A 25,836-nucleotide genomic window follows, 5' to 3' on the forward strand; every position below is an offset into this window, starting at 1 on the left:
AAATTATAACGATCTTCACTCGCCGACGGGTCCTTCCGTACTAACCAGACATGCTTATCAAACGAAGCGGTCAACTAACAACGATGAATGAAATTTTATTCAAAAGGGTGCGCTTTTTCACTCATTCACCAAGTCACGGCCGGACAGCATCTAAACACGATAAGAACAATGGCCATGTGAGGGTGTACGGCATCTACGACATATGTGTTTCGGAGTTTAAACCACAGTTATCTTGCTTCCCTTCGCATACGAAGGCAGCTTGCTTGCCAAAAAGAATACTGCTTTAGCAACGAAGAAGTTTTATTTGCAAAATTAGTTAGAAATCAGTGTTAATAGTTTGGAAATCTTTACCATATTTTCATACATTGTTTATTACGGTAATAACAAATATCCGTTACAAGATCAGTTAGCAATAAAGACGCACTTTGTCGTGCTTATTAAAATACGTTCGTAAGCAATATCGCACTCAATCTAACCATTCACTAATGTAAGTGCATAGTTTCGGTGTGATTTCACCGCAGTCGGCACAATTTTTGATAACCGGACAAATGCCGCAAGGCATCTGCACTAAGCCCGGCGCAGCGATAGGAGTTTCTATCGCTCGATACAGAAACCCACCATTGACCTGTGCGATACGCTCGGCCTTTCCATCGTACACTACCGTTTTGAGTATCGTTTCCAAATCGTCCTCGTCCAGACTGATCTTACTGATACCGAGATCGGAGATGAATCGATGCACGTCTGCCACCGAGCATTCGGACAGCTTCTGCACTGCCAACGGTCCCTCACCGCTGGTTCGTGCTGAGTCACGCTTTATGCGTAAAAATCGTAGACATTGCTGATTCAGCACGTCAACAAATTCTGCCTCAAAGTCCTGATCCTGGTACCATGCGCCGCCCGTTATGGAACGATCCGGTTCCAGATTGTACAGCATGTACACTTTCTTTTTGCTAGCCTGTTGATAAAACAAAAACAACAAACAAATGTGTAGATAAGCATCCTGCGGTTGTATACAGCTCCACACACACACACAAACACTTACGTTAACCGATTTGACCGCTTTTATTAGCTTTTTGTTTTCCAACTGTTTCAGCACTTTGTTTAACTGCGTCATGACCAGATTGGATTTCACACGGATATCCCGTATCCAGATACCCTTGTTACCACCCTCCTCCACAATGTTGTATATTACACGCTCCTCATTGTCGATGTCCTTCGGTGCGGACGATTTCTTGCCCGGATCCTTCATCCGGTATATCAACGTGTTACCCTTTTTCAGTATTTCCAGCACACCGTCCAGTAGCAGCTTGTTCAGCGCCTGGACGCGCTTTTCCGGCGCCACCGTTTGTAGCGATTCCGAAAGGTCATCGTTGTTGATACCTTCCGGTTTATCTTTCGCCAACGAAATGATTTGAAATCCAATCGTCGAGATTTCATCCATTGCAAAACCGGCACCGAAAGAGCAGCGTGTTTGTTATTGTTTACGTGCGTTCCCTGTTGACGTTTTGAAAGGAAGCGATTTAGACAAACGAGGTAGTCTGTCGGAAGTCTATGTAAACCTTGAATATGTATGGATTTGAAATTTCAGACAAAAATTCGTTAATTAAAATCGTTGCTAGTCGTTTTTGATTTTTTTTTGCAAAATATACAACACAACAGCAACAATAGCATTAATAATTATTATTTTTAATTAATCATTTTTCATATTTTCATTTCATAATTCATTCCCTATAATAACTCCATTTTTATGTACAGGTATTCCCCGATATACGCTATCAATGCGGACCGGAGGCAATGGCGTATCTCGAATATTAGCGTATATCGAATTCTTGGTTTGATGATAGATTTCTTTGTATATCACCATCTTTTTGCGGATTTTCCAACTTACATTACTGAACATTTCTTCATCTTCGTCCATTGGTTATATTTCTGATAATGTTTTATCCATATAACTGTTAAGTTTTTGTTACTGCTAGATAGAAACTCGTTACGACAGGCTTTGAAGATTTTTTTTTTTTAATTTGCTTCTTTGTTAACGAAGTTAAATGTCAATTTCGAAAAAATCGCGTATAGCGAAATCGCATATATCGAGTATGGCGTATATCGGGGAATACCAGTACCTTCTAATCGATATTAGAATTCATTTCTCCAAGAAGAGACACTTCGATTGTCAATGTGTGATATCAGGCAAATCAACTACAGTAAAACTTTATTTTATGCTTGGTTTTATGATTCTGTTTTATGGTGTATGGAAATCAGAACATTCGCCTTAGCGTGATGCATGGTTTTATGATAACAATACGCTTACAGATTAATTAATTGTCTCATTATCCTAAGATCATTCCGTTCCTAATGTCAGCTGCTAGTTCCGCTACTTCACCCAAAACCATTACCATACCATCTAGTGGTATGCAAATGTACATGTGTGTCTCTTGCGATTGCTATATCGTTTACATTGCAACACAATGATTATCAGTCCTTCCCAGTGCTCACTATTGGATTTGAAATGCATTCGCACCTGTCCCTGTCCCTACATCATGTACAAACACACACAAATATTCGTGTGTATGCCCGTAATGCTACCACAACCGCTTCATTACTTCCTGATACTGATTTGTAATACCCTCGTGCTGATGCTAACCGTTCCTACCGGTCAAACGCACTACACGGTTAATTGCCTGATAGTCAGTGTCTCGCCCACGCCACGAACAAACGACGAGTCGGCCTCTACACGACAGTGACATAAGCGTGATTATTGTTCTGGAGCACTAGTTAATACTTTGTGTGTCCTCTATAGCCGTTATAGCGCAATACAGGTGCGGTTTTATGTACAAAATGGATTACGATAGGTGTTGGTGCTTGCGAACGACGTTGTCGTTCCCGGTGTTTAAAAAGCTGCCTACTGTAGTTGATACTTTTCCATCTCGAGCAGCTGATCGTACAGATTATCCTGGTTCGGTAGGAAGCCAACGATTAACCAACCAAAGATGGCACCAACACTACGTGCGATTGAAAGCGCATTCCAGATGCTCAGCACCTTGTTCGTTTCCTGCAATATCATTATGTTAGTAACGCTGTTGGCATATAGCTCTTGCTGCCACTACACATTCGTCCCGTACTTACCAACTCCTCTTCCCAGACGGTGACGTTTAACGTGGAAGTAACATACAGCCGTTCGTCCATCGTACCAGCCGATAGACTCAGTATGATCGTCATCACGTAGATCATGATGATGAAGATAGAGCGGAAGGAAATATTCGCATCACCTCCATACGCAATATCCATCCTAAGGAAATTAGAAATCGGATTAGTATACCGCCACATACGTGTCACGTGCTCTCTGTGTGTCGTACTTACCGATCGAATATTGAAACCATACAAACGATGGCCAAGCAGTAGAACGTATTGGCGTATACCTCGGCAAAGGCTGAGTAATGGCGAATCGAGGCGTCGACCCAATCGTACGGTTTGGTCGTACAGATCAACAGCAGATGGGCGAAGGCCAGGCCTCCTAGCAAACCATGGCAGACGGTCGATAGCAGATGCCAGAGTCGCTGCACCGCACAGGACAGATGTACCGAGGTGTTTATTGTATGGCTGCAACAATAGTTACTTTACAGCACCATTCATAAAATTCGGCCAACCCCATCCCAGTGTTCTTACCTATTGCTTTCTGGATCTCCACCGATTAGTGCCCTAGACTTATGATACGAGTAGGTATTGTCAACAGGTCGATAACCGCTAGCAGTCTGTATGTACATCTTATCGATACGCGTAGCCGCCGCTTCGGTCGTCGGCGAAACGACCGGTGTGAAGGGATTGTAGATCTCACCATGGTAGCTCATAAGATCGTCAGCTGCAAGAAGTGAAATGACAAAAGGAGGAATGTTTTAGCTGTCGCAATTTATCGCAGAACATCTCATCGTTGGAAGACACAACAATCTTAGGCAATCGTCCATTATTACCGTAAATTGGATTTTCATTTGCCTTATACAGTACCTAGCATATCGCATTCAACAGAGTTACTCTCTACCACCGATTGTTGGTGTAAAATGATAAAATAAAGGTTCTTGGAAGTCGAAATCCCTTTTCAAATGAAGCCGTTTCATTTCGCTCGTGAATAAAGCCGCCAACCTTAACACCCGCCAACATTTACACAGGACATTTTGCGTCTTTTGCGCTGATAATCCCATTTATTGCAGTGTCTAAAAACCACCAAGCAAGCAAACAGCAAAAGAATGAAAATGAAACACCGACACACATCTGCACCGGAATTAATTACCTCCACCGGCCACGGAACTCTCAGCGATGTCGACGTCGGAGGGTGCGTCTTTTGGCACGTGTAATCATGGCGCGTGTAGCAAAGATTTGTCCGTGGTCCTATCATTACGGTTCTGCCCTGTTCATTTTCCACGCCACCGACACGGGCATCGGGGAGATAGGCGTCAGATCATTAGTTTTGTTACGAATTTATACCCAGTTTCATTTCCGCCATTCCTTTCGCACCAGCTTCCACCGGGAAATGCTTTCTTCGATTGCAGCTAAATGTCAACGCGTAAAGACGCTTGTAAAGGTCACCGAAAGGGGCTAAAGTTCATGGAACACAGTTATCATTGCGTTATTCTTTTTTGCTCCATTGGCGTGAAGATATGTATGTTTGTAGCAGTGTGGTACTAGCATGAGTTAGATAAGGCGCCAAGTTACTCCATGGAAGAGACAATAAACTGCCTGCGAACACAGTGGCAAACAGTGCCAAATCCCGTACCGTGGTGTCGGAACCGATTGGACCCTTGTTCTCGGGAATATTAAAGGTCAGCCTCTAACCCTTTTTGGTGGAAAAGTGTCGTTCGTTCGATTGCAGCATTGGTGATTTTTAAGTGCGAAAAACAAACAAACTAAAGTGAAAAAAGAAGTTACTCAAAGATCAAGATGCTAAAGTCAATAAAAGTGTCCGATTTATGGAGCGTTGAAACACCCGACGGTTGAATCATTCAAAAGCTAAGTGCCAAAAATAACCATCAAAAAGCTTTCTTTAACCAAAAAAAAAGGATCGTCACGTTCGGTTTTATTTATTTCGCAAACAAAAACACAACCAATCCAAAGAGCCACCGTCGTACCTCATGGAGTTCGCTGCTATCCCGTGGCATTCTTGGTTGCCCTTTCGACAACACAATCTTATCGACTTTTCTTTTTGGTAGTCACTAATTTAGGGCGTTCTCCCCCCATCAAAAGATCGCTTAGGAAAGTATCAACCAAACCAAGTCGGTAAGTATCAAGTAGCAAATCGGTGGCAGATGCTAAATTTGGACACATCGGTCTGATTTCTGTTCTGAGTGAAGAGGATTCGTTGAGCGGATCGGTTAGCACGGTATCGGACCGCATCCGGTGGCGAGAGAGAGAGAGAGAGCAAGAATAAAAAGAAAGGCGACACAATAATATTGATAAAACCCTACCACACACCGAAAAGGGCGGTGTGACGTCATTGCGCCCAACCAGATCCCAAGGATAGCCGGCACCAATACCGACGAATGCGGTACGCGCACGAACAACCGACACCCTGGATTTTCAACGATTCCACCCACGGTAAAGCTTCCACTGTACGCGGTACCGAACCGAAGGCTCCTGCTGAGGAATGACGCAAAAAGGGACGAACAGCAGTATTTCGATCTGTTCACATGCTGTCAGATAAAAGGCGAAGAAAGAATGAGAAGCCCAGCGTACCGAGCGAAGCACGACGAGAGAGGTTGAATCGAAAATCCACCGGATTAACATTTTCCTATCGATTTGCTGAACGTAAGCCACCATCATCGCACCGGTTAGCCGGTCGCTAGACCTGTCTAGTGGCGGTATATACATATATGGATGGTATATATTGCAGTTCGATGAAGCACATTCCGGTGATGTGATTGGAAATGGTAATTTTGAGAAGTGAACGATTCTGGCAACAACTGCAAACAACCTCGGCAACGTTAGATACCCATCAATTCTGCGCATCCATAACTGTGGCGTGGGCCTTTGTAACCTTTTCTGTATGTCGTATGTATTACGTGACGAAGGTGAGCTAAGTTTCGTGTTGTTTCGGCTGTAACTTGTGCTTAATCTAATAAATGGTCTGTTACGTATATGCGACCTAAAAAACCCCAACCTTTTCGGAAGATGGCCGAAACCTTACAAGACGCGTCCTTGTTTAAGTATTCGTCGACTGAGCTTCATTTAACGATTATCCCCATCGATCAACAATACGGGAAAGGAATTGTATTGTACTCGCTCGGCGAAAGCTCACTGCTACTTAACGCAAAAGAAAAGCTTATTAATAGCATTTCGAGAAGATACGGTACGCATATAGTCACCGGGTGGTAGAGTTCCTAGCTATAGGCTACGTTCTACCCGCCACCCGTACGCTAGAAAACCGAAATCCGTCAACTTGGACAGTACGATTTCCAGCAAAAAGTATCCCTTAGCAACCCGGGATAGTCCCCCCCCCCCTGGCCTGCTGTAAATATAACACCGAACGGTCGAAAGTTCTAAATTTAGCCGCACGCAACCGCCTGCTGACGCCGCACGTAGAAATAGCAGCAACAAATCAAACAGAAAGTGTAATGCGCGCGGATGCGCACCCTTTCTTTCCGGGTGTTGGGAAAAGTTTGCCTACCGTTGGTCCTGCCACCCGACCGATCCGGCTGTAGCTGGTGAAGTTTGCGCTCCCGCTGGGATTTGGTTTTCCGGTGTACCCGCCGATCCTCCAGGTGTTCCGGTATCTCCAAATCGCCGGACAAGGACGCATCGTTAAAGTCCGAACATTGCTTCAGGTATCGCATCAAGGTTTCATTCGCCTGACGCACCTCCATCTCACCAGCGGCAAGAATCTTCCGCTCCCGACGCCTCCGTGACTCCGATTTGCTGCGCTTTCGCCGTGGGCTTTTCTCCAGACTGCTCCGGCTACGGGTACTGCGCTGGGCGGGACTCTTTTGCGGATCGGACAACGATTGCACCTTCAGCTGGCGGTCCATATAGCCGAGGATGCCCTTCTGCAGCTTATCGTCCGTTGGTCCCGGTACCGTACCGAGGGTGGCCAACCCGCTGGCCAAATCTACGGCGACCACCTCCACGTCACCTTCCGTGCTGATGGGTGCGTCCAGCTCAGTAGTCACCATCGTCGGTGAGTTGCTGCGTGGCGTTTGGGAGATCCGGGCCGGACCACTATCACCGCTGGCACTGTAGTGGTAGTGCTGCGTTGGTACCGATGTGCCCGTGGCGCTACTGCTTGCATTTGTCGTGGTGCTGCCACCACTGTGCTCCGGTGTGTCCGGACGGCGCGCAGTGCGAACAGCGGTGGAGGATCTATTTTTAGAACCACTCGCTTCCGCCAGCTCCTGATCTGCAGCGGATTGCGTGGGCACATCATCGATCCCGCGCACTTCCGTCTGTTCGTGCCGTTGAGGTGTTGCGCTACGGCGTGCTCGAGAGCTACGATGCCTCGAGCTCGCCTTGGTCTGATGAACGCGTGCCGTCGTCTCCATTGGCACGGGTCACCGCTGTATATGAGCACTTGCTTGTAACAAACACTGACCACAACAAACCAACACGCTCTTGTGGGAAGGTAGGTAGGGAAATTGTGTCACAACACTTCACCCAACAAACACACCCACACACACGCACGCACGCACTGGAAAATGGAAGGAAAATATACGAACAGGTCTTTCGGGTTTGGAGTAGGCACAGGGTTTTCTCAATATCTAGGACATCTGCTGACAGGGAACGCACTCATGTACCAGGATAGTCACATTACTGGATCACTGGAGCTTCAGACCACTGTATTAGCCACCCAAACACACACACACACACGCACACATATACAGAAACACTAAAAGGACCTCAGGGAAAGGGAAGGAAACCTGGTGTGTCGGTCCGTTCTGAAGACGCGCTCTGTATGCAGGCCGAAACCACGTTCGTGCGCTACCGGACTCGTCGAACGACTGAGCGTATCTGCATCTGGCCAGCAAACAGCTCACCAGGGAGAAAATGGTCCTGTTGCGATTACCAGAAACACAGCCACCGTATAAAGCGGTCGAAGCCGCCGTCGTGTCTCGCAGCGTGTGCAACTATTGCGTAGTGCGACTTCGAACGATTCGGATTCGCCAGTTGCTTCGGTCGTTCATGTTGTGGCCATGCGCACTGGAATCCTTTGCAAAGGGCGCTATCGATCCGCGTATCAGGTAACAGTAGTGGTGGTGGTAGTGGGCTGATGTATTAAGGCTCGGATCGCTGTTGTAACGAAAACATGCCACCTGCATATCCTTCAGCCTACAATTACCGCCCTCGCTCTCGCACTCTATCTTTCGCGATTGTTTTGGCACCATCAATAAGACCCTTGGTTAGATACAGAGAGCAGGACAACGACGATGGTGACGTTTCAAAATAAATATAAGATGCTTGTTCTGGTCAAACGCGCAACACAACAACCGATTGAATTTACCCAACGTTTGTAACTCGTTTTGCCTACCGACGGGTTACTATGGACCATGACAACGCGTTCTACTGCCTGATGGACAGCTACTACGATTTGGGTTTGTTGTTGTTTATTCGTCTGTTTCATATTTCTCAATATTCTTATGAATTGGAACTTTATGGGCAAAAGTAATTCTGGGCGCTCAGGTCTGTCTATGCTCAATAAAAGTCTTCCTGAAGAACGGTTCTTTAATGTTTCGGCAAAAACACGAATATATGCACCATTATGACCTCTGGATGATGTAGTGTCTATCTGCTGGCATTATAACTGCAGTTTCTCAAACTGCTGATTTTGCTCCCTCTACTGTGGAGATACCTTCAATAGTGCAGGTCCTGACTGTGTACTAAGCTCCCGGTGCGATATGATAAGTGTGTCCACACGGAAGTGTGCAGGTATGTTTGTGTATGTGTGTGTGTGTAGATGCCCAGGCAGAACCGAATGAATGAACCGTAGTAAAAAGCGGAGAGTTTCTTCCTTCTTTTACTCTGCCACTCTGCCGCTTCTAGCAGCACTGAAACGTCTCATTCAATGTGCGTTCCCGGTTCGTACTAGCCCCGGAATCAAGTGGCAAGTGCGCGGTATCTATATGTAGATGCAGCATGCAGCAACGAAACCTTTCGTCCTTATGACGTCAACTTCGGCTGATGACGTCAATCGCGACGATTGGACTTGGCCGACACGCTCTCGGTCGTTTGCTGGCACAAGTTTACCACTTCGTACATCTTCTGTCCTCCGGGAGGAAAAAATATGCGAAAGAAAAGAGAAAGGACATGGTTGGAGGGGGGGCAACATTTGGCAAGGATTCCTTTTTTGTTGTTGCTCCTGAGAGCGAGATTTTGTTGGAATCCGCGAACTTTTGCCAACTCACCCACGCGCGATGTGTTTAATCATTTTCACACTGCGGCAAAATGTGTGAGACTGTGCGCACGTGTGTGCGTATAGGTTAGCATTCCCATACGCCGGTAGTAACGCCGGTGGCTATATAAAGGTTAAAACAACTCAGCAAAACGGAATAGCACAAAAAGCAAATCAAAGAAGAACAAGTTTTGTTGTAAGTTTTAGTAACTTTTTTTGTTTAATGTTATTACAAAACTTTTTTTCCAAAAAGGCATTAGAAAAATCAGCATTTCTCACTAATCCCTCGGGACACTAGTTCTTGGACAGGAACTCTCGCATATACTGATTGACCACCTCCGGTTTGTGCTGCTGCAGGAAATGATCGACACCGGGTACGATGCGGAACTCCAGGTTGTCGAACTCCTGCTGCATGAGTGGGCCCGTTTCCTTCGAGATGTATAGATCATTTTCGCCCAGCAGATACAGTCCCCGGGCAAACGTTTTCGGTCTCGGTGGTGCCAGCTTCCTCGTGAAGAAACGGAAATTCTCACGGTAGTAATTGATCGGGTAGGTCATAGCGTTCGGTTTGGAGAAGGTATATTTAAATGCTTCGATCACTTCGGGACCACCGTGCTGACTAAATAACACCTTAAAGATGTGAAAGTCCATCATGCGAACGAAAAACTCCGGTAGCCATGGCATTTGGTAAAAGAAGATGTACCTGTAATTAGTACAATTGCATAGTAAATGGAGTGATCTACAAGGTGTGGTGCGTTCTACTTACCAAGACATTTTGAACTGTGTTTTGCTGGTGGAGAAAAGCTTACGCACTACTTTCTGCGATGGTCCATCCATCATGATGTACCGATCGATCATGTCCATGTGTTTCGTTATAAAGTGCCACCCGATCACTGCGCCCCAGTCGTGTGCGACGAGCGTAAACTTTTGGCGTCCTAGAGGGAAGAGCAATTAAAAAAAACCCCCGTCTTTTGATTATCATTTAATTGTATGCAAGATGTAAAAGACTTGATCGGGCCCACAGAAGTAGTCAATCAATCGTGTAATGCAGAGACAATTTTATGACCCATTTGACCAAGAACTCAAAAAACACGCACATACGGACACACAGGTTAGAGTGAACTCCGAATCGTATTGCGTACCGCTGATCAGGTATGCGTAGATCGAACATGATCGTAGCGCATTTGTGCACCGTAATGACTCACCGGCAGTCATGACGAAATTCTTGCGTCGATAAACTGTGCCATTCGGTGGGTTCGGGCGTTTGTGTCACTGAGGTAATTGAGAGTAAATTGGGCAACACTTTGCATTCCTCCATCCGTCATCCTTATCCCTTACGCTGCACTTCATCTTTCGCTTCGTAAACCCATTTCGATTGACATTCAAATACGAAGGTGAAGGTTAAACTGATCAATTTGATCTCTTGGGCTCTTGAGGCCAGTGTGCAATAGTGGACGATAAGGGCTCATAAAAAAGTTACGCACATTTGAACCCTTTGTTGTTGTTTTTTTGTGTGTGTTTATAATTAATTAATAGCAGAGAGTACAGCAGAAATAACACATGTGCCTGTAATGTTTATAAACTATTTGGTTAAGGCGATTGTACAAGTACCTCTCCATTGATACACCCCAAACCGTAATTGCAAAACATGTAGATAAAGATAAACAAAACCTTCAAATTTATCACACCTTTGGAAGCAACATCTCGAAATTACCAAATTTCCAATGCAAAGAAAACAGGGAGAAAAAAACAATCAATGAACATCATCACTGTTTTTGAATGTTGCATAATTTGCCACCCCAGAGCCACACCACAGTATGCGCAACGTAAACAAAACACATCCCGATCGTAGCTCATTCAACTTCAATCATAGTAGCAGCATCGATCCATTTGTCACCAATAGCAACAGGGTGAAATTTCACAACTAAAAATCTCTCAGCTTCAATGTGAGCAGCGGTGACCAAATGATCGGCGTACATCACCGGCATCCAGCTGCTGGGGTCTGTTATCTACGTGTGAACGAGCTTCTTATCTCCATTTGCTTCCTCTTTTTTTGATGAAATCATTCATAATACGCATGTCATGCGCCTGGCATGAACTTTGCGCAGGTAACAGTATCGGCAATCACTTAACACCTTTTTTTTCTTCACCTTGGCTATTACTTCAACCTACCTAATGCACGCACCAGGCACCGTATGTCCTCGGTCATGTTATCGATTCGGTATGCATATCGGTACTCAGGTTTTTCGGTATCTCCGTACCCACGCATATCCAACGCCACTACCCTGGAGAGTTGATAAAACTATACGTTTAACATCGGTAAACATCTATACAAAAAATGGTTAATAGTACTCCACCTACCAATAATCTTTGGAGAACTCCTTCAGCTGATGACGCCACGAGTACCAAAACTCAGGGAACCCATGCACGAAGACCATGAGCGGCTTCGAAGGATCCCCCTTTGTCACGTAATGTATTCTGATGCCCTGCAAGAAGTATACGCCGAACGGATCGCAATCAGTTATTAACGATTAGAGAGAAGCAAAAAAAAACACTTTTGAAGATCATCTTCATCACTTACATTCGCATTCTGGTACTTGTCGACACCATACTCGTGGTTCTTCAAACAGTCCGGCGGTACGGGACGTGCCTTTGTGGTCCAAAATTTGGTGTGCGGTTTCGTCACGAACAGCACCAGTATGCCGAACAGTACGCGCAAACTGTAGAACACACAGAGCGCGTACGACACAACGAACTGAATCGACTCACGGATGTAGTACTGGACCATCGTGACGACGTGTGATTTGATGGTTTGTTTTTGGGATGGGCCCCGTATCATTCACAGGCGCGCACAATCGCACAAGCAGCAGGTGCTGAATATGTGTGTGGTGCACACGGATTTCAACGACGCACTGAGTGTGGTGCGGCTAATGCCGGTTGTTGTCACGATCGATAGACGACGCGCTCCACGCGGTGGTAGTGAGTATGCGCCAACACGATAAGATGCGGAGTGGACCACGCTTGTACGAAGGGGTGTGTTACACGGTGAAGTAAAATAGCAATTTACAGTGGGATGCAACGGATATGGCACACATTAAAAAAAAGAAGTATAAGTAATTGGTAACGTAAACCAATCAGAATGTAAAAAGTAGATTGATCTTAATAGATTTACGAACTCATTACAACGAACAAAAAAAATATAAATAAAATAAAATTAGCATATTTTGTAGGTCTACATTTTTTTGATCAAAAAAGCGTTTCATTATGAGAAAATAAATATAATTTGAAATAGGTTTTATAAAACAGCTAATAATTGTAAAGCACGGCGTGTGAATGATTTCGTTACTCACCGTACAGTGGCAATAGTCGCGCAATGCCACAAACGTACTTTTTATCAACCGCTATTGAGGGTTCCCAATGGAAGGCAGAATCACATCGTCACTCTTTGTTTCGCAGCGACATTACCCTTTCGTCGCCAACTACAGCTAATGTTTCCGAAGCAATGGTAATTATGGTGCTCGCGGTCAGAGCACCACATCGTACGGATGATGCTGCCGATCAGCGAGAAAGATGAGCATGATTGTAATATCGTGACCTCACGTTAGAGATGCCCCAACGGTACAATCTGGGCCCGGTGAACAGTTGTAAGTGCAGCCGCATCCGATCAGCTCGCGGAGCACTTCTGATTGATTATTGTTATGGATGGGATGGAGAAAAAAAGGGTAAAATAAAGCTAAAAAAAGGTTACTTAGCCTGAGTGTGCGGATAGACCTAATTTGTGGTTCGCTCCGCAAATCACGAGATGAAAGAGCAAAATGGAAAACACGACGAATAAAATTAGCGTAAAGAAGAGATAATACTCTAACATGAATACTGTTCCGCCAGTAAAGATTATTGTTTGAAATTCCCAAGCTTTACTAAAATAAATATTGAGTTCATTGCGAAAGCTTACGTTGTTGATATCTAACAGTATCAACAGAACGAAAGATTTCTACGCAAACAAAGAACAGATCCATAACATATTTGCTCTTTATACAACTTTGTGTTCTTTACAATGATGCAATCACCGAGATCGGAACCTGTATAGTATTTTTTTATTCTAGCTGTAATACTTGCAAGAAGCATTCAAATCAATTTGCTAATCAAAGCATTGTTCAGTTTTTGTTTTTTTTTACATAATTTCACAAATCATTTTTCACTTAACAACCATTTTTTTTTCAAACATTTTTACGATTTGATCGTACCGTTTATGATCATTCTCCCACAGATCAGATTCGTTTCGTTTATCACCTGAAGCTTCTTCAGGTATCGGATAAAAACATCCGAATCCAGTGGACCAATTTGACGATCGAGTCGCTCCAACGCCCAACGGAATCCATCCTTACCGGTGGCAATGAACGACATTGTCACCAGCTTATAATTAGCCTTGCAATCCAATGGCTCGTAGGTGATACCATCGTGCAAATTACGCACCTCGATCGAGAGTACCCGATTATACGGTGCGCGATCAAGATCCGCCACTACACGCATTCCCGACACTTGTGCCACATTCATACGCTTCACACTATCCCACACGATCGAGTGCTCGACGATGTTCCACAGTGCATCACCGCGCAGCGTCACCAGATCGACGGTGTTCGAGAATGGACTCGCTCCGATTGCTTCCTCATTTGTAATATCTACCAAAATTTTGGAAAATGTATTATACGTGAGTATTTCACGAAGTCTACAGCACAATAATACGTACATCCTTTGGGTATTGGGGCACGGAAATTCCCGGCATTGATAAGAGCGATCGGGTGGAACGTTTTGTTGGTATAGTAATCGGCAATCGCATCCGCCACAAGACATCCCAAGTTGCACTCCCTCAGACGACAGCTGTTCTGCACAAGATCGACCTGCGTTTCGGCAATTTTGGTTGCACCGTAAGCTTCCACCTGCTTCCGATACGGTTCCAGAATGGTAAGCGCCACTCGGCTCTGTGGAATTCTGTTCGAAAGGTACACCGGAAATCCGTCCCAGTGTTTCACTTCTCCTTGCGCATTAAAGTAAGCCGTCAAACGGCCCACATACTTCCCATATGCATAGGCCTGAACAATCAAAATCTAAGTAGAAGTAGAAGAAAATAATTCCTAATACAGAACATATCGACAACTCCGGCTAGTACACCTCAGTTTCACCCTCAATACCTTACGTCCGTTCTTATTGTTTACTACCACTGGGTAATCGCCGAGAATGTTATCCAATTTGCTGTGGGGCAGTTTGGAAGCGTTGGGAAAAAGAAATGAATGCGAATGTCCTCCAACGATCACGTCCACGTGATCACCCGCTTCTCTTGCGATCTGCTTGTCAACCTCCAGACCACAGTGTGACAACACCACTATAATGTCCACACCACGTTTCTTTAGGGATTCCGATTCTGTGCGTACTGCAGCGACAGAATCAGAAAATGTGATGCTTTCGGTGTTGGAAAGTTCCTGAGATAAAAATTGAACTTAAATTATGTCAAGTTTTACCCTTTCGGTCGTTTTGGCAAGGCACTCACGTGTGTTTTGTCAGCTATCACCCCTATAATGCCAATCGATCGTCCATCTCGGTTGAGGATCACTGAAGCAGGTAAGGTAGGAAACGGGTCCTTCGATCGGATTAAGTTCGTCGCTACCGTTGGTATCGTCTTGTTTGCGAGAGCGTTCAGATATGGTCTTAAACCTTTTAACCCATCATCAAACTCATGGTTTCCGAGTGTCTATTGGAGATGAAAGAGAGGAAAGAGATGGAGCAAATATGGCAAACGCAAACAAAAAACAAAAGGCTTACCATCGCATCTGGACGCATCAGTGTGATGAACCGGGCGACTACTTTCCATCGGTGGTAGTTGTACCAGATCGTTCCTTGGTAATTGTCACCGACGTTAAAAAAGAGTGGATTTGGATGCTTCTTTCTTAGCGACTGTACGGTGTGGAATACACGTGCAATACCGGCGATACATGTGTCACCCTCGCTTCCCTTACACTTGGACGATCTTTCGGAAGTTTCCGCAAATCTGGCGGGAAATCATCATTATGAACGATGCAGTACTTGCCGAGCGATCGTCTCATAATTACCTCGCATGAAGATCGTTCATATGTATGATCGTTAGTGGGAACAGCTTGCGTAGCTTAGTACGATCTTTTGGTAAATCATCCGTCGCATGGCACTGCAACGCTACAAAAGCCAACACCGTCGATCCGATCAGCAGTACTTTCCACATTACTGCACACAAGGCACAACGCCACCGTTGATTGTTACCCTCTCCAAGTGCGATTCGCCTTATATATTAAACTCCTACAACCCCGTACCATGGTGGCAGTGAACGATCGCTAAAGGTGTGTGGAAAACAAATGTTGGAAAACTCAGTTTACTCGTGGTAAATAACGTGGTGTCTCACCTTCTCCCTCAAGCGCAAGGCGCTCCATAATCCATTAATCGACAAACAGTGGACGTGCAGCTTCGAAAGCACAAACTGTAAGCAAATCCATTCGCAGTATGAACGCGAAGCTTTCGCGTGAGACAATCGATCAATGGTATTGCATTAATTTGCCCACCTTCGTCCCTAAATGTAACTGATTCCACCATGGCCCCCACCATGGTACGATATAAATCGAACGAACGAAACCTATCCGGCGGTATCTCTTCGTAATGGATCAATTGGTGATCGGTTGCCTGAGACGTGCGGTGCTCGTTTGTGGAGTGTTCCTGCTACGGATATTCCGTTGGCTAAACGTATCGTACTGGATACCGACACCAAGACCCCATCCACCGGATACGCTAAATCACAGCAAATGGGGCACACATCGATACATTAAAATACACGTAAGTGTGATAGCAGAAAGATAGTTTCGTAACTATTATCAATTAGGCGTCTTAAAATTTCTACCCAAAAAGGGCATAAAGCTGCACTACGTCGAGAAAGGGTCGAATAGCAAACCGTTGATGCTGTTCCTGCATGGTTTGCCAGATTTCTGGTACACCTGGCGCTATCAGATGCATGAGTTCTCGCAAGACTACTGGACGGTAGCACTCGATTTGCCCGGTTTCGGCCGCTCGGAACCACCCATCTACAGTGTCACGTACAAGATAAACAATCTAGGACGGATCGTCTGTTCGTTGATCAGCACGCTTGGAAAATCTGATTGCATTCTGGTGGCTAATGGGGCCGGAGCAATACTTGGCTGGCAGATCATTAATCAATATCCGGAAAGGGTATCCAAGTACGTTATGCTCGGCACACCCTCGGAAGCCATACTGCAGCAACTGTTTGAGCGTGGTGCAATTCCCCTAGGAACGTTACTGAAATCTGCATGCCTGTTGTATGCCGGCCGTCTTCCAGTGCTTCTTGCACGGGCTGGCGATTATGCGATATTTGACGAACTGCTTGGTGCGAATTCAAAACCACAAGATCTGGAAGCGTACAAGTATACCTTCGGCCAACCATCAGCAGTAGAGCGAGCGATAACAGCTTTTCGGGAAAATTTTATCGACTTCTTCCTGGAGGAGTACGAATTTCGTGTACGTAAAGCATCCAACACCCCGGGACTGTTTCTATTCGGTGAACAGGATTGCTCAATTGATCCGGAAGAATACGCCACCTTACTGATGCACATTTATCAACCGTTGGAGACACGCTTTGTGCCACGCGTAGGTCAGTTTATGCATCAGGATAATCCTAAAACAGTGAACAAGTATATTTCCGAATTTCTAAGAGAGCAGTTTACGCAACCCACACATCTGATAAGTAATACACCGGAAAAGCAAATAGTGGTAAAGGAAGTTTGTAACAATTGTTACGGAAAGGCACACAGTAATACAGAAGCTCACCATGATGGGTGCGCCACCAATTGTGACGGACAGGAGCACAAGCATTTGCTCCAAAATCTAAGAATACCTATTTGTTCCTAAGCACCTAGGCTGGTTGGCTAGTAAGAGAAGCAATATCAGATAAAAAGGAATAAAAATAAAGTTCCAAACCCAAAAAACCAGACATACTCAACAGGTGCTTTATTCCAAGATTTTTGCTTCTACCTCTACCTCTACCATCTATTGGCAAACAACTTTTCTAGCAGCAAACACCCAATGCACACGCTTCAGCTTGCAATCATCGCATGTCTCTACTCCTCATCGTGCAGTTGCCGCAAAATTAGCATCTGCTCCTGCTCGCGAATCGTTTCACGCGTTTGCAACGATCGCTGGCGCCACAACCGTGCAGCACGCAGCAGGTTCTGCGGATCATCATCCGTTCCGGTGGCGGATTCCGGTTGTCTACGGTGTGTACTGCGTGACGGCTCACCCTGACCCGCCACACCGATTACACCAAGCTCAAGGTCGACCGCTTTCTGTGGCAAACGGTCGGGGAAATCTTTCGAAAAGGAAGAATCCGAACTGCTGACACTCGAGCAAGATGTCGATTCACCCCAGGCCGTACGTTGACGGCGTCTTCGGCGTGCCTTCGTGATAACGCTTCCCACCACCGGTTCACCGGAAGTTAGTTGTGCCTTTAGCTTAACGGGATCTAAGGGGAGAAATTAAAAAAAAAACATTAGTTGATTGTTGATTGCACACTTGCTTCACATCTTACCAGCAGTAGAAGGACGTTGCTGATCCAATAGCTCCAATGTAACTCGCCTTTCGACGGAAGCGGTAATTGGACGGTGGGGTACTCGATCGCTGGATGGTTGGACATTTTCCCTACCGTTCGATGATGCAACAGGACCATCCCATCGGCCCCGTTGCACATCTTCAATACTACCGGAACTGGAGGATCGGTAGTCCGAACTGGACAGGTCCGTTTCATCGCTTGTCATCTCGCGAAACTGTGTCTCGTTAAGACACCGCAGCTGTGGAATGTTTGTTCGAAGCACGTGCCAAAAGGAAGGATCTTCTGATACAAAGTTCTCTCTCAAATCCAACACCTCCAATTTTTCACATAGTGCCAGAAAGGTAACACTGCCCAAATCGGTTATCCGGTTACTGCGAAAAAAGCGAGAATGTAATTGTTGTCCAATCTGGCGATTTTAACACAATCAGCTTCTTACCTCTTCAGACTAATTTTCTTGATGTTGATCAAATTCGAACACGGTCCCACCTCTTCTATAAGATTGTAGTCCGCGACAAGTTCCTCGAGCGATTCAAGGCCCGTTGTACCGTCCAGATGTTTCAAGCTACACCGAGACACGTTCAGATAGCGCAGGAACGTCATATCACATCCTAGGTCCCTCAAGGTCATCACGATACTGCCTTCCAGTATGAGTGATCGTAGCTGCGGTATGAAGCATGGTATCCGCTGCAGACTGGTCATGTGCGATATGACTTTAAGCTTAATCTCATTCACCGTTGCTAGATCCTGTGTTCCGGCGGCTTGGCGCTAAAAAAAAATAAACGTGTTCGTTGTAAACGTGCCTCTTGTAAACTCGTTTGCCTCGCACGGCGCTTACCAGCAACTCCTCGATCGTCGGTTCGGCGGGTATTACGATGGGGAAATATCGTTGCGGTGCTGGCACAAACGATGGTTCCAGCGGTGCAATACGAGCCACCGGACGGTTACGCGTAGCATTTAGCATGTTTCTTATAGCCACAAAATGGCCACCTCCACCATCGGGGGGACCATTTTCCTGCAGCTCACCAACCGATGGCTGCCGGGATCTTGGTGCCGATGAGGACGACGACGCTGGACGCTGATAGTCATCCAGTGGGATCTGTTCTTCAGGCATATTCAGACAACCACACTAAGCAATTCCGAAACTTTCCCGAACAAAGAACGCACCAAAACTGTACCGCGGATGTTCCCAACCTGGAATATTCTGCAGGGAAAAACGGCAGGGACCTAGACACGAACTAAACAACCTTTGTTTGTTACCATGGGGATGATATGCTAGCTTCAGGGCGGCACCCGTTGCATTGGGTCGGAGTGTTGGAAACTGGAAAACGGAATTGATTCGTATAGGGTGTTTTGCTATTGTCCTTTCTTTCCCTGTTGCTACCCCAGCCCGACGTTGTGCGCTTCGTGTAAATAAATAGCATAAATATTGAGCACGTTTTGTCCTTGAACTAAACACAGAATCAATTGTTTCATTTTTGTATGCTACTTCCCTACATCGTGTGCATCTTCATCCTCATTGCCACTTAATGGTGGTGCTGTTTTACTGGACTACCAACAGGAAGTATGTGAAGTAATACGCTTTTTGGAATTATTTTGTTCTTAGTTCCTTTGATTTGTTCACTTAAATAGAAAAATCAATACGGTAGGTCTATACCTACATTTAACCAAGCGAGTTGGAAGCATGTAGAGTTGTCACTCCAAGCTTCTAAGTTATCCAAGACTAATCGCAAGTTCTTAGGAGACGAGTTCATAGTAGAGGTACTTCAAGTCTAAGCTTTCTGAAGATTAGGATACATTGGGATTTTTTTTCCGCAGAGTGGGTCATTGGAGATTCGGAAATGGAATCCTTGGTGATCAACTTTCGTACATAAATCCTGATCTTTGGATCGTGATCAGTAGCGCACATCAATAATAATTTACAAAAGAGTTGATGCAAAGGTAGATGATCATATCTTTGAAGAAACTACTATAATAGATCTGTTGATCTTAAGTATCTTTTTCTTTTGAAGAACACTACAAGTTCTGGAGGTCTTTGCCTTCCGTTTCTGGCTTTCCTTGACTTAGTTTAGCACGTAGCCGGATAGTCAGTTCTGGCTACAGGGAGACGGTTCGGATGGGATTTGATACCCGTTCCTGTCGTCTGGAACCAGCACCGTTTATTACATACACTAGGACGACTATTGTAGTGTGCATAAGACTCGGCAAGATTGTCATTAGAGTGACATCAAACAGTTTTGTCTATCAACAAGGGTAAAGGAGCGTCAATAATGCTTTTTCCACAAGAATCGATATCGGTGGCAGAACTTAATCTTACATGTTAAGCAGGAACTAAGCTAGTCGTACAGATAGTCATTAATTCAAAGGCTTATCTTTCGCTATGATATGCATCATTATTATTGTAAAACAAATGACCAAGAAGTAAATACAATTCGATAATTAATACACACACAGAGTGGGACACACATTTTAACAGCTTGTTTCAAATCCATATCTATTGATGCATTGTTTAGGTCAATTATTTCTCCATGCTACGACCAAAGCGGTGCATCCCTTGTGCATCCTGACCATCGGATTGCATGCAGATAATAACGGTGGATCGCGACACGTGGCCATGTCGTCTATACCCTTTAATGTTAGCACGCTATTCGTTCGGTTTTGTCGGTCAAGGTATCTTTACCATATATGTACCTCAAAAGCGCGTATCTGCTACAAAGTGCTAGACATCTCCAGAATGCATCGGACGTGTATGTTGAACACCGTTTGTTAGATGTAATTTACAACTTCGTATCAATGGCTGGGTGCATTTTTTATCACTACAAATTATACCATAATCCAAATCAAATCTAAATGCATTAGAAAAAAAGCACTATACTACGAGCCAGCGAATCAATACGATTCCATCAGAATGCATTTGCTGTGGCGGCCTTTCTGATAAGATCGTGCTGCCTTGGTGTGTGTCATCACAGAAAGTGCACCACTTTTTTTCTGGTGCGTAAAATTCACTCACTGGTAATATAGATGGAAACATATTAGGTTGACCTTGGAGAGCACCGAGAACTCCTCTCCGATCCAAACAACTTTTGAAAGGGCGAGGTATGAGCGTATGAGAAATTGTAAAATTAACTTTGACATGTATTTGCTGCTGAATAAATTATTTTCATGTAAAACATGATCGTGATTGTGCGGTATCGAATCGATATTAATAATGTTGCGTATCATGGCAGTGGATCTACTCCACTTCCAATCATCTCATGCAGTTGTGCACACAAGCAAAATCAGAGCACACGGTGCCAACGGCTGCCCTATGCCCCCGGAACAGGTGCGTTCGAAATGGTTCAATAAATAAAATTATTATGAAATTGTTCTTCCCAATCATAGCACCGGCTATGTTGGACCGGTGGACAAACAAAAAGGCACCGGCAGGAGGGTGGTGGTATGTGTGGTACCTTTCCATCCCGACTGTGGTTTTCGTGTCCATTGGTCATATATGGATTGGAGCTGTTGGGTCAATCCGATCGCATGTGATACGACATCGTGTACCCAACAGTCAATCGGTGACTTTCGACGAGTGCGAACACGCCAACACACGCCCAACAGTCGCCAACAGTCCTGGAAAGTGGTTTTTCTTTCCAGGACCGGTATTGGAAAAACCGTGCCAACCGTTAGAACCAACTGAACCACCCGCCTAGTGGGGTCGTGCGCGTGTTGAAAAGCTCGGGCGAGGAATTCTTGTTTTGTTGTTTTTGTTGCTTTTGTGCCAAGTTACTTTTTTTTTTAGGTGTTTTTTGTTTTATTTTCAATTTGATTAAACTTCTGTGTTTTTCCCCCTCCTTTGTTTGATGCCATATTGTTAGTCTCTTGTTTCGTTTAATTTCTCAGATCTCGCATCGTAGCCCTGTATTTTAACGTTGAACCATTTTCGTTGTGTGTTCTTCTGTTATTTCCACTGCTTCGAATCAATTTCCTTTTTCTAACCCTTTCCACCACCGTGTTGCGTTTGTTTCCTTCCGTCGCGTTCCCATTGCGTGTGCTGTTTGCGCTGTACGAAAATCTGCACACACGCAACAAGGTGAAAGAGCTTAACGGGTGATAAAATGTGCAGCAAATGTGCTTACGATGCGTATCATTGAACTAAAAAGCAGTTCGGAAAGTTGCGTACGAAGGACGTACCGTGGGCGCATCCATGGTACGGGCAAATGGGAGAGTCGGATTGTTGGTGTTACGCTAAGTGTAGTGGCATGGGGACTGTTGGTGATCGTGCTGCTGGGTGTATTACGCCCCGTGGCAGATGCCCAAGGTATTGCCGCGGTCGAATCGGATGGTAACGAAACAACGGAATATTACCATCTCGAGATGGGTGCCAGTGCGGAAGTGAAGGAACGGGAAATGCAAGAACTGCGCCAAAGATTGGCCGGTACAACATTGCGTGTTACTACACTTCAGGTGGGTTTTTGGTATGTTGTCGTTGTGGGCAGTGTTTGTGAAATGGAACACAGAAAATCAAGAAAATCTTTCGGTATTAAGACTCTGTGGGAGCAGGTGATAAATATGGATAACACTAAGCAAATCTTTGTACAGGAATAAGAGGGTTTTTTGGTGAGCAACGTAATCTTCCTTTTGGGATATGTTTTTGCCTTCGCCACACGTCATCGATCTGCATAAGATGCGTCATCGAGCTGGAATTTCCTTGCCGAAATACAGTTGGGTAGTGTTGTGCTTGATGGATCATTCGAGAAAAGTCATTCATACATATCTTCAGTGAAGAATCGTTCAAATAATAAGTCTTAAAAAGTTCCTGATTCATTTATGATTCTCTGAAGATTCATTAATCTACAAAAGTTCAAAAATTTCAAAGGATTCACGAATCTCTCAAAGATTTAGGAATTCAATCCGTAATTTGTGAATCTGCAAACCTCCATTGACCAACCAACATTGACAAACCTCCGAAGAAGTCAAATTTTAAACTTCAAATAATACTCCAAACATGGGGATTACGAGCATTCTGGGCATATTGATGAGGCGAAGATTTAAAGCGTCGATATTATACAAGCAGTCACTGATACAGGAGGACAACTTGCGTCGGAAAGGTTCACTTGAAGAGTTGATACTGCTACTCGAGAGCATGGAAACTATGAGGAATGTTTGGTTTAACACTGTTTCTTTTTTTAATGTTTAGTAGCAGCTTTAGTATTTAGTAGCAGCTTTAGTATTTAGTAGCAGCTTTTTAGTGGAACTACAACCTCAATAGAAGAGAGTCTTGGCCAGCCATTTCTGGCTTTCTTATGAGAACTACCACATATAACACTCAAGAATTTGAAAGAAATCCTAAATCTTTAAAGATTCAGGAATCTTCGGAGTTCGGATTCTCTGAGAATCCGGTCTGATGTTAGAATAGAAACAAGTACTTGAAATCTTCCGTGAAGTGGATATATTGGATGATCAACTAATCAATGGGGTTGTGAGATATCACTGATTATATTCCTTCCTTTTCTACAACAAACAGGACTGGCCCCTCAGCTACACAGTGAAGATCAACGGTTCGTACATCGGTGCCGGTGTTGCCTTCGATCTGCTCGAGTTTCTAATGGAAAAGTTCAACTTCACCTACGAGCTTGTAATGCCGGAACAGAACATCGTCGGTTCATCCAACGATATGGCCGGCAGTGTGCTGCAGCTGTTGGCAAATGGATCTGCTGACATGGCGGTAGCGTTTCTGCCGATATTGGCCGACGCACGGAAACACATACGCTATTCGACCGGATTGGACGAAGGCGAATGGATCATGATCATGGTACGGCCAATGGAATCGGCCAGCGGATCCGGTCTGCTAGCACCGTTCAATCGGGACGTTTGGATATTGATTCTACTGTCGCTTCTGGCCGTCGGTCCTATTATCTATGGTTTGCTGATACTGCGCCACCGGCTCACCAGGGACAAGGAGCAGATCATCTACAGCCTGCCGCACTGCGTTTGGTTCGTTTACGGTGCACTGATGAAGCAGGGCAGTACCCTTTCACCGACGGGAGGTAAGTGAGCTACTTAAGACAGTTAAATGCGTAGGGTTTTCAAGTTCCCCCTTAGTGTGCAACAGGCAAGTAAGAAAAGAACATGTTTATGCCATTTAAGGTCATTTCTGTTCCAGTTGCACCAATACCAGAACGAAACAATAATGCCATCAGACCAAGACCCCTATTTGATATGATTGATTCGTATCGATTATTGTGCCCTCAGTGGTGCAACTGTTGGTCCATCCATGGTTGCAATTTCACGTAAAACACCATCAATATTACACACTGTAAACATCGGTTATGAACCTGAAACGATTACAGTTCCACCTGACCTTATCTTTGATGGTTGACCGTTCGATTGAGCAAACAAACGGTAATGGCAGATGAAGATTTGCAGCGCGCCTAACGGATAGCATGTCGATTGGTGAAGGTACATGACTATTTTATGATTTGCGAACGATTTGTGTTGATCGTGGTCAACAACGGTAAAAGGGCCCGTGCAAAAGTTAATTTGCCGTTATGGTCGTGTCCACACCGTGGGAATTGCAAAAGGAATTTATTAGGATCTATTCCGCTATTTATCGAAAACCGTTTTCCGAACGTCTATCTGAAGACATTCTTCAACATGATTCTTTCATTATTAAATGGATACAGTATCTTTGTTTAATCGTTCCCTTTTGTTTCACAGATTCAACCCGCATTCTGTTCGCCAGCTGGTGGATCTTCATCACGATCCTAACATCCTTCTATACCGCCAATCTAACCGCTTTTCTAACGCTGTCTAAGTTTACGCTCCCGATTAACAATGCCGAGGACGTGCGTCGCAAGGAGAAACAGTTCGTAACAATCCGCGGTGGAGCGGTAGAATATGCAATTAAAAATGTAAGTAAATCTATCAATATTCGAGTGAAGGGAGTCCCTTCTTCCCTTGATCAAAGAAAATATGAGGAACTTTTTTGTTCTTCAAATGAAGAACCAGTTATCAAACTTCTCATTCGTCTCTATACGGATATGCCTTCACCCTTTAATTGGTCCCTCGAAACCACAGATTGATTCGATGGTTAGCTTTTGGGGCGCGAAAGTACTCAATTATGTATTGCAGGAGCAAACCTATCACGAAAATCACCTCAGAACGGAACCAATATAACATTTGCCATTCGTTGGTTTATTGGTGCGTCACCACACGAACGAAGAAAGTAGCGTAAAGGGCACCCGAAATTACGTTTTGATTAATGATTACCCACGCACAGACACACACTATACAATTACTGATTAATGTACAAAAGCATAAGTTAGTGCACAGTACAGTCGGTCATTGGGACAGGTGTGAAAACAAATCAATGGCCATTATGCTGGACGTACTAAACGTTTCGTCCTTGCTTCTACACACCCTTGAAAGCACCGCACCAGTCAAAGTCTCATTAGAGAACCTCACAACTCATTGATACCTTATTGCTTCTTATCATGGCTTTGATTCGGTAGCGCGATGAAACATTGAACGCCCTCAGTGTACTGGTCGACAAGCGGCTGGTAGACTTCACGACCAACGTGAATGATAGTGACACGCTTGCGGACAAGGTGGCCAAACAGAACTACGTGTTCGTCCGTGACCGACCCGCTATCGACCATATGATCTACGCGGACTATCTGGTAAGGCGTAAGATTAATACGCTTATCGAACGGCTGCATTGTCCGTACGCAACCGCCACCACACCGTTCCTGAAGCGGAACCGTGCCTTCGGATTTCCGCTTACTACCGAATGGAATCGAATATTTGATCCCGAGTATGTATCTGCTGGCAGCCCTAAAATTGATAGATCGAAAGAAAA

At 44.8% G+C, this 25,836-nt stretch overlaps 7 protein-coding genes across 8 annotated transcripts in view; 2 read left to right on the forward strand and 5 right to left on the reverse strand.

The window, feature by feature from the left end:
- LOC125770825 (glutamate receptor ionotropic, kainate 2) overlaps positions 1-25,836 on the forward strand; it is a 28,076-nt gene that overhangs the window by 589 nt on the left and 1,651 nt on the right. Inside the window, exons 1-4 of one of the 2 annotated variants that reach the window (XM_049440827.1) lie at positions 21,546-22,442; positions 23,503-24,025; positions 24,696-24,889; positions 25,490-25,791. In XM_049440827.1, coding sequence (XP_049296784.1) covers positions 22,116-22,442; positions 23,503-24,025; positions 24,696-24,889; positions 25,490-25,791 — 1,346 coding nt within the window. In that variant the 5' untranslated portion in view covers positions 21,546-22,115. Of the gene's footprint in view, positions 1-21,545; positions 22,443-23,502; positions 24,026-24,695; positions 24,890-25,489; positions 25,792-25,836 lie in introns of those variants that run through there. The other variant, XM_049440828.1, reaches the window with a different exon arrangement.
- Positions 14-1,493, reverse strand: LOC125770833 (probable DNA-directed RNA polymerase III subunit RPC6). The gene is made up of 2 exons (XM_049440835.1): positions 1,043-1,493; positions 14-955 (listed from the first exon to the last, which is right to left on the reverse strand). The coding sequence occupies exons 1-2, from the start codon at positions 1,439-1,441 to the stop codon at positions 467-469; spliced, it is 888 nt and encodes a 295-aa protein (XP_049296792.1). The 5' UTR covers positions 1,442-1,493; the 3' UTR covers positions 14-466.
- Positions 1,743-8,086, reverse strand: LOC125770828 (uncharacterized). Its single transcript, XM_049440831.1, has 5 exons — positions 6,653-8,086; positions 3,664-3,856; positions 3,358-3,597; positions 3,124-3,286; positions 1,743-3,049 (listed from the first exon to the last, which is right to left on the reverse strand). The coding sequence occupies exons 1-5, from the start codon at positions 7,518-7,520 to the stop codon at positions 2,900-2,902; spliced, it is 1,614 nt and encodes a 537-aa protein (XP_049296788.1). The 5' UTR covers positions 7,521-8,086; the 3' UTR covers positions 1,743-2,899.
- On the reverse strand, positions 9,554-12,458 carry LOC125770831 (epoxide hydrolase 3-like). The gene is made up of 5 exons (XM_049440834.1): positions 11,946-12,458; positions 11,726-11,850; positions 11,537-11,649; positions 10,131-10,299; positions 9,554-10,067 (listed from the first exon to the last, which is right to left on the reverse strand). Exons 1-5 carry the CDS (start codon positions 12,201-12,203, stop codon positions 9,659-9,661), a joined length of 1,074 nt encoding a protein of 357 aa, XP_049296791.1. The 5' UTR covers positions 12,204-12,458; the 3' UTR covers positions 9,554-9,658.
- Positions 13,387-15,671, reverse strand: LOC125770827 (apyrase-like). The gene is made up of 6 exons (XM_049440830.1): positions 15,469-15,671; positions 15,182-15,407; positions 14,910-15,110; positions 14,554-14,841; positions 14,112-14,469; positions 13,387-14,043 (listed from the first exon to the last, which is right to left on the reverse strand). The coding sequence occupies exons 1-6, from the start codon at positions 15,612-15,614 to the stop codon at positions 13,592-13,594; spliced, it is 1,671 nt and encodes a 556-aa protein (XP_049296787.1). The 5' UTR covers positions 15,615-15,671; the 3' UTR covers positions 13,387-13,591.
- Positions 15,655-17,338, forward strand: LOC125770830 (epoxide hydrolase 4-like). The gene is made up of 2 exons (XM_049440833.1): positions 15,655-16,216; positions 16,289-17,338. Exons 1-2 carry the CDS (start codon positions 16,043-16,045, stop codon positions 17,300-17,302), a joined length of 1,188 nt encoding a protein of 395 aa, XP_049296790.1. The 5' UTR covers positions 15,655-16,042; the 3' UTR covers positions 17,303-17,338.
- On the reverse strand, positions 17,378-19,198 carry LOC125770829 (uncharacterized). Its single transcript, XM_049440832.1, has 4 exons — positions 18,835-19,198; positions 18,436-18,764; positions 17,979-18,370; positions 17,378-17,912 (listed from the first exon to the last, which is right to left on the reverse strand). The coding sequence occupies exons 1-4, from the start codon at positions 19,108-19,110 to the stop codon at positions 17,512-17,514; spliced, it is 1,398 nt and encodes a 465-aa protein (XP_049296789.1). The 5' UTR covers positions 19,111-19,198; the 3' UTR covers positions 17,378-17,511.

Source organism: Anopheles funestus, chromosome 3RL (assembly GCF_943734845.2).
Source record: "Anopheles funestus chromosome 3RL, idAnoFuneDA-416_04, whole genome shotgun sequence".
Lineage (NCBI taxonomy): Eukaryota > Metazoa > Arthropoda > Insecta > Diptera > Culicidae > Anopheles > Anopheles funestus.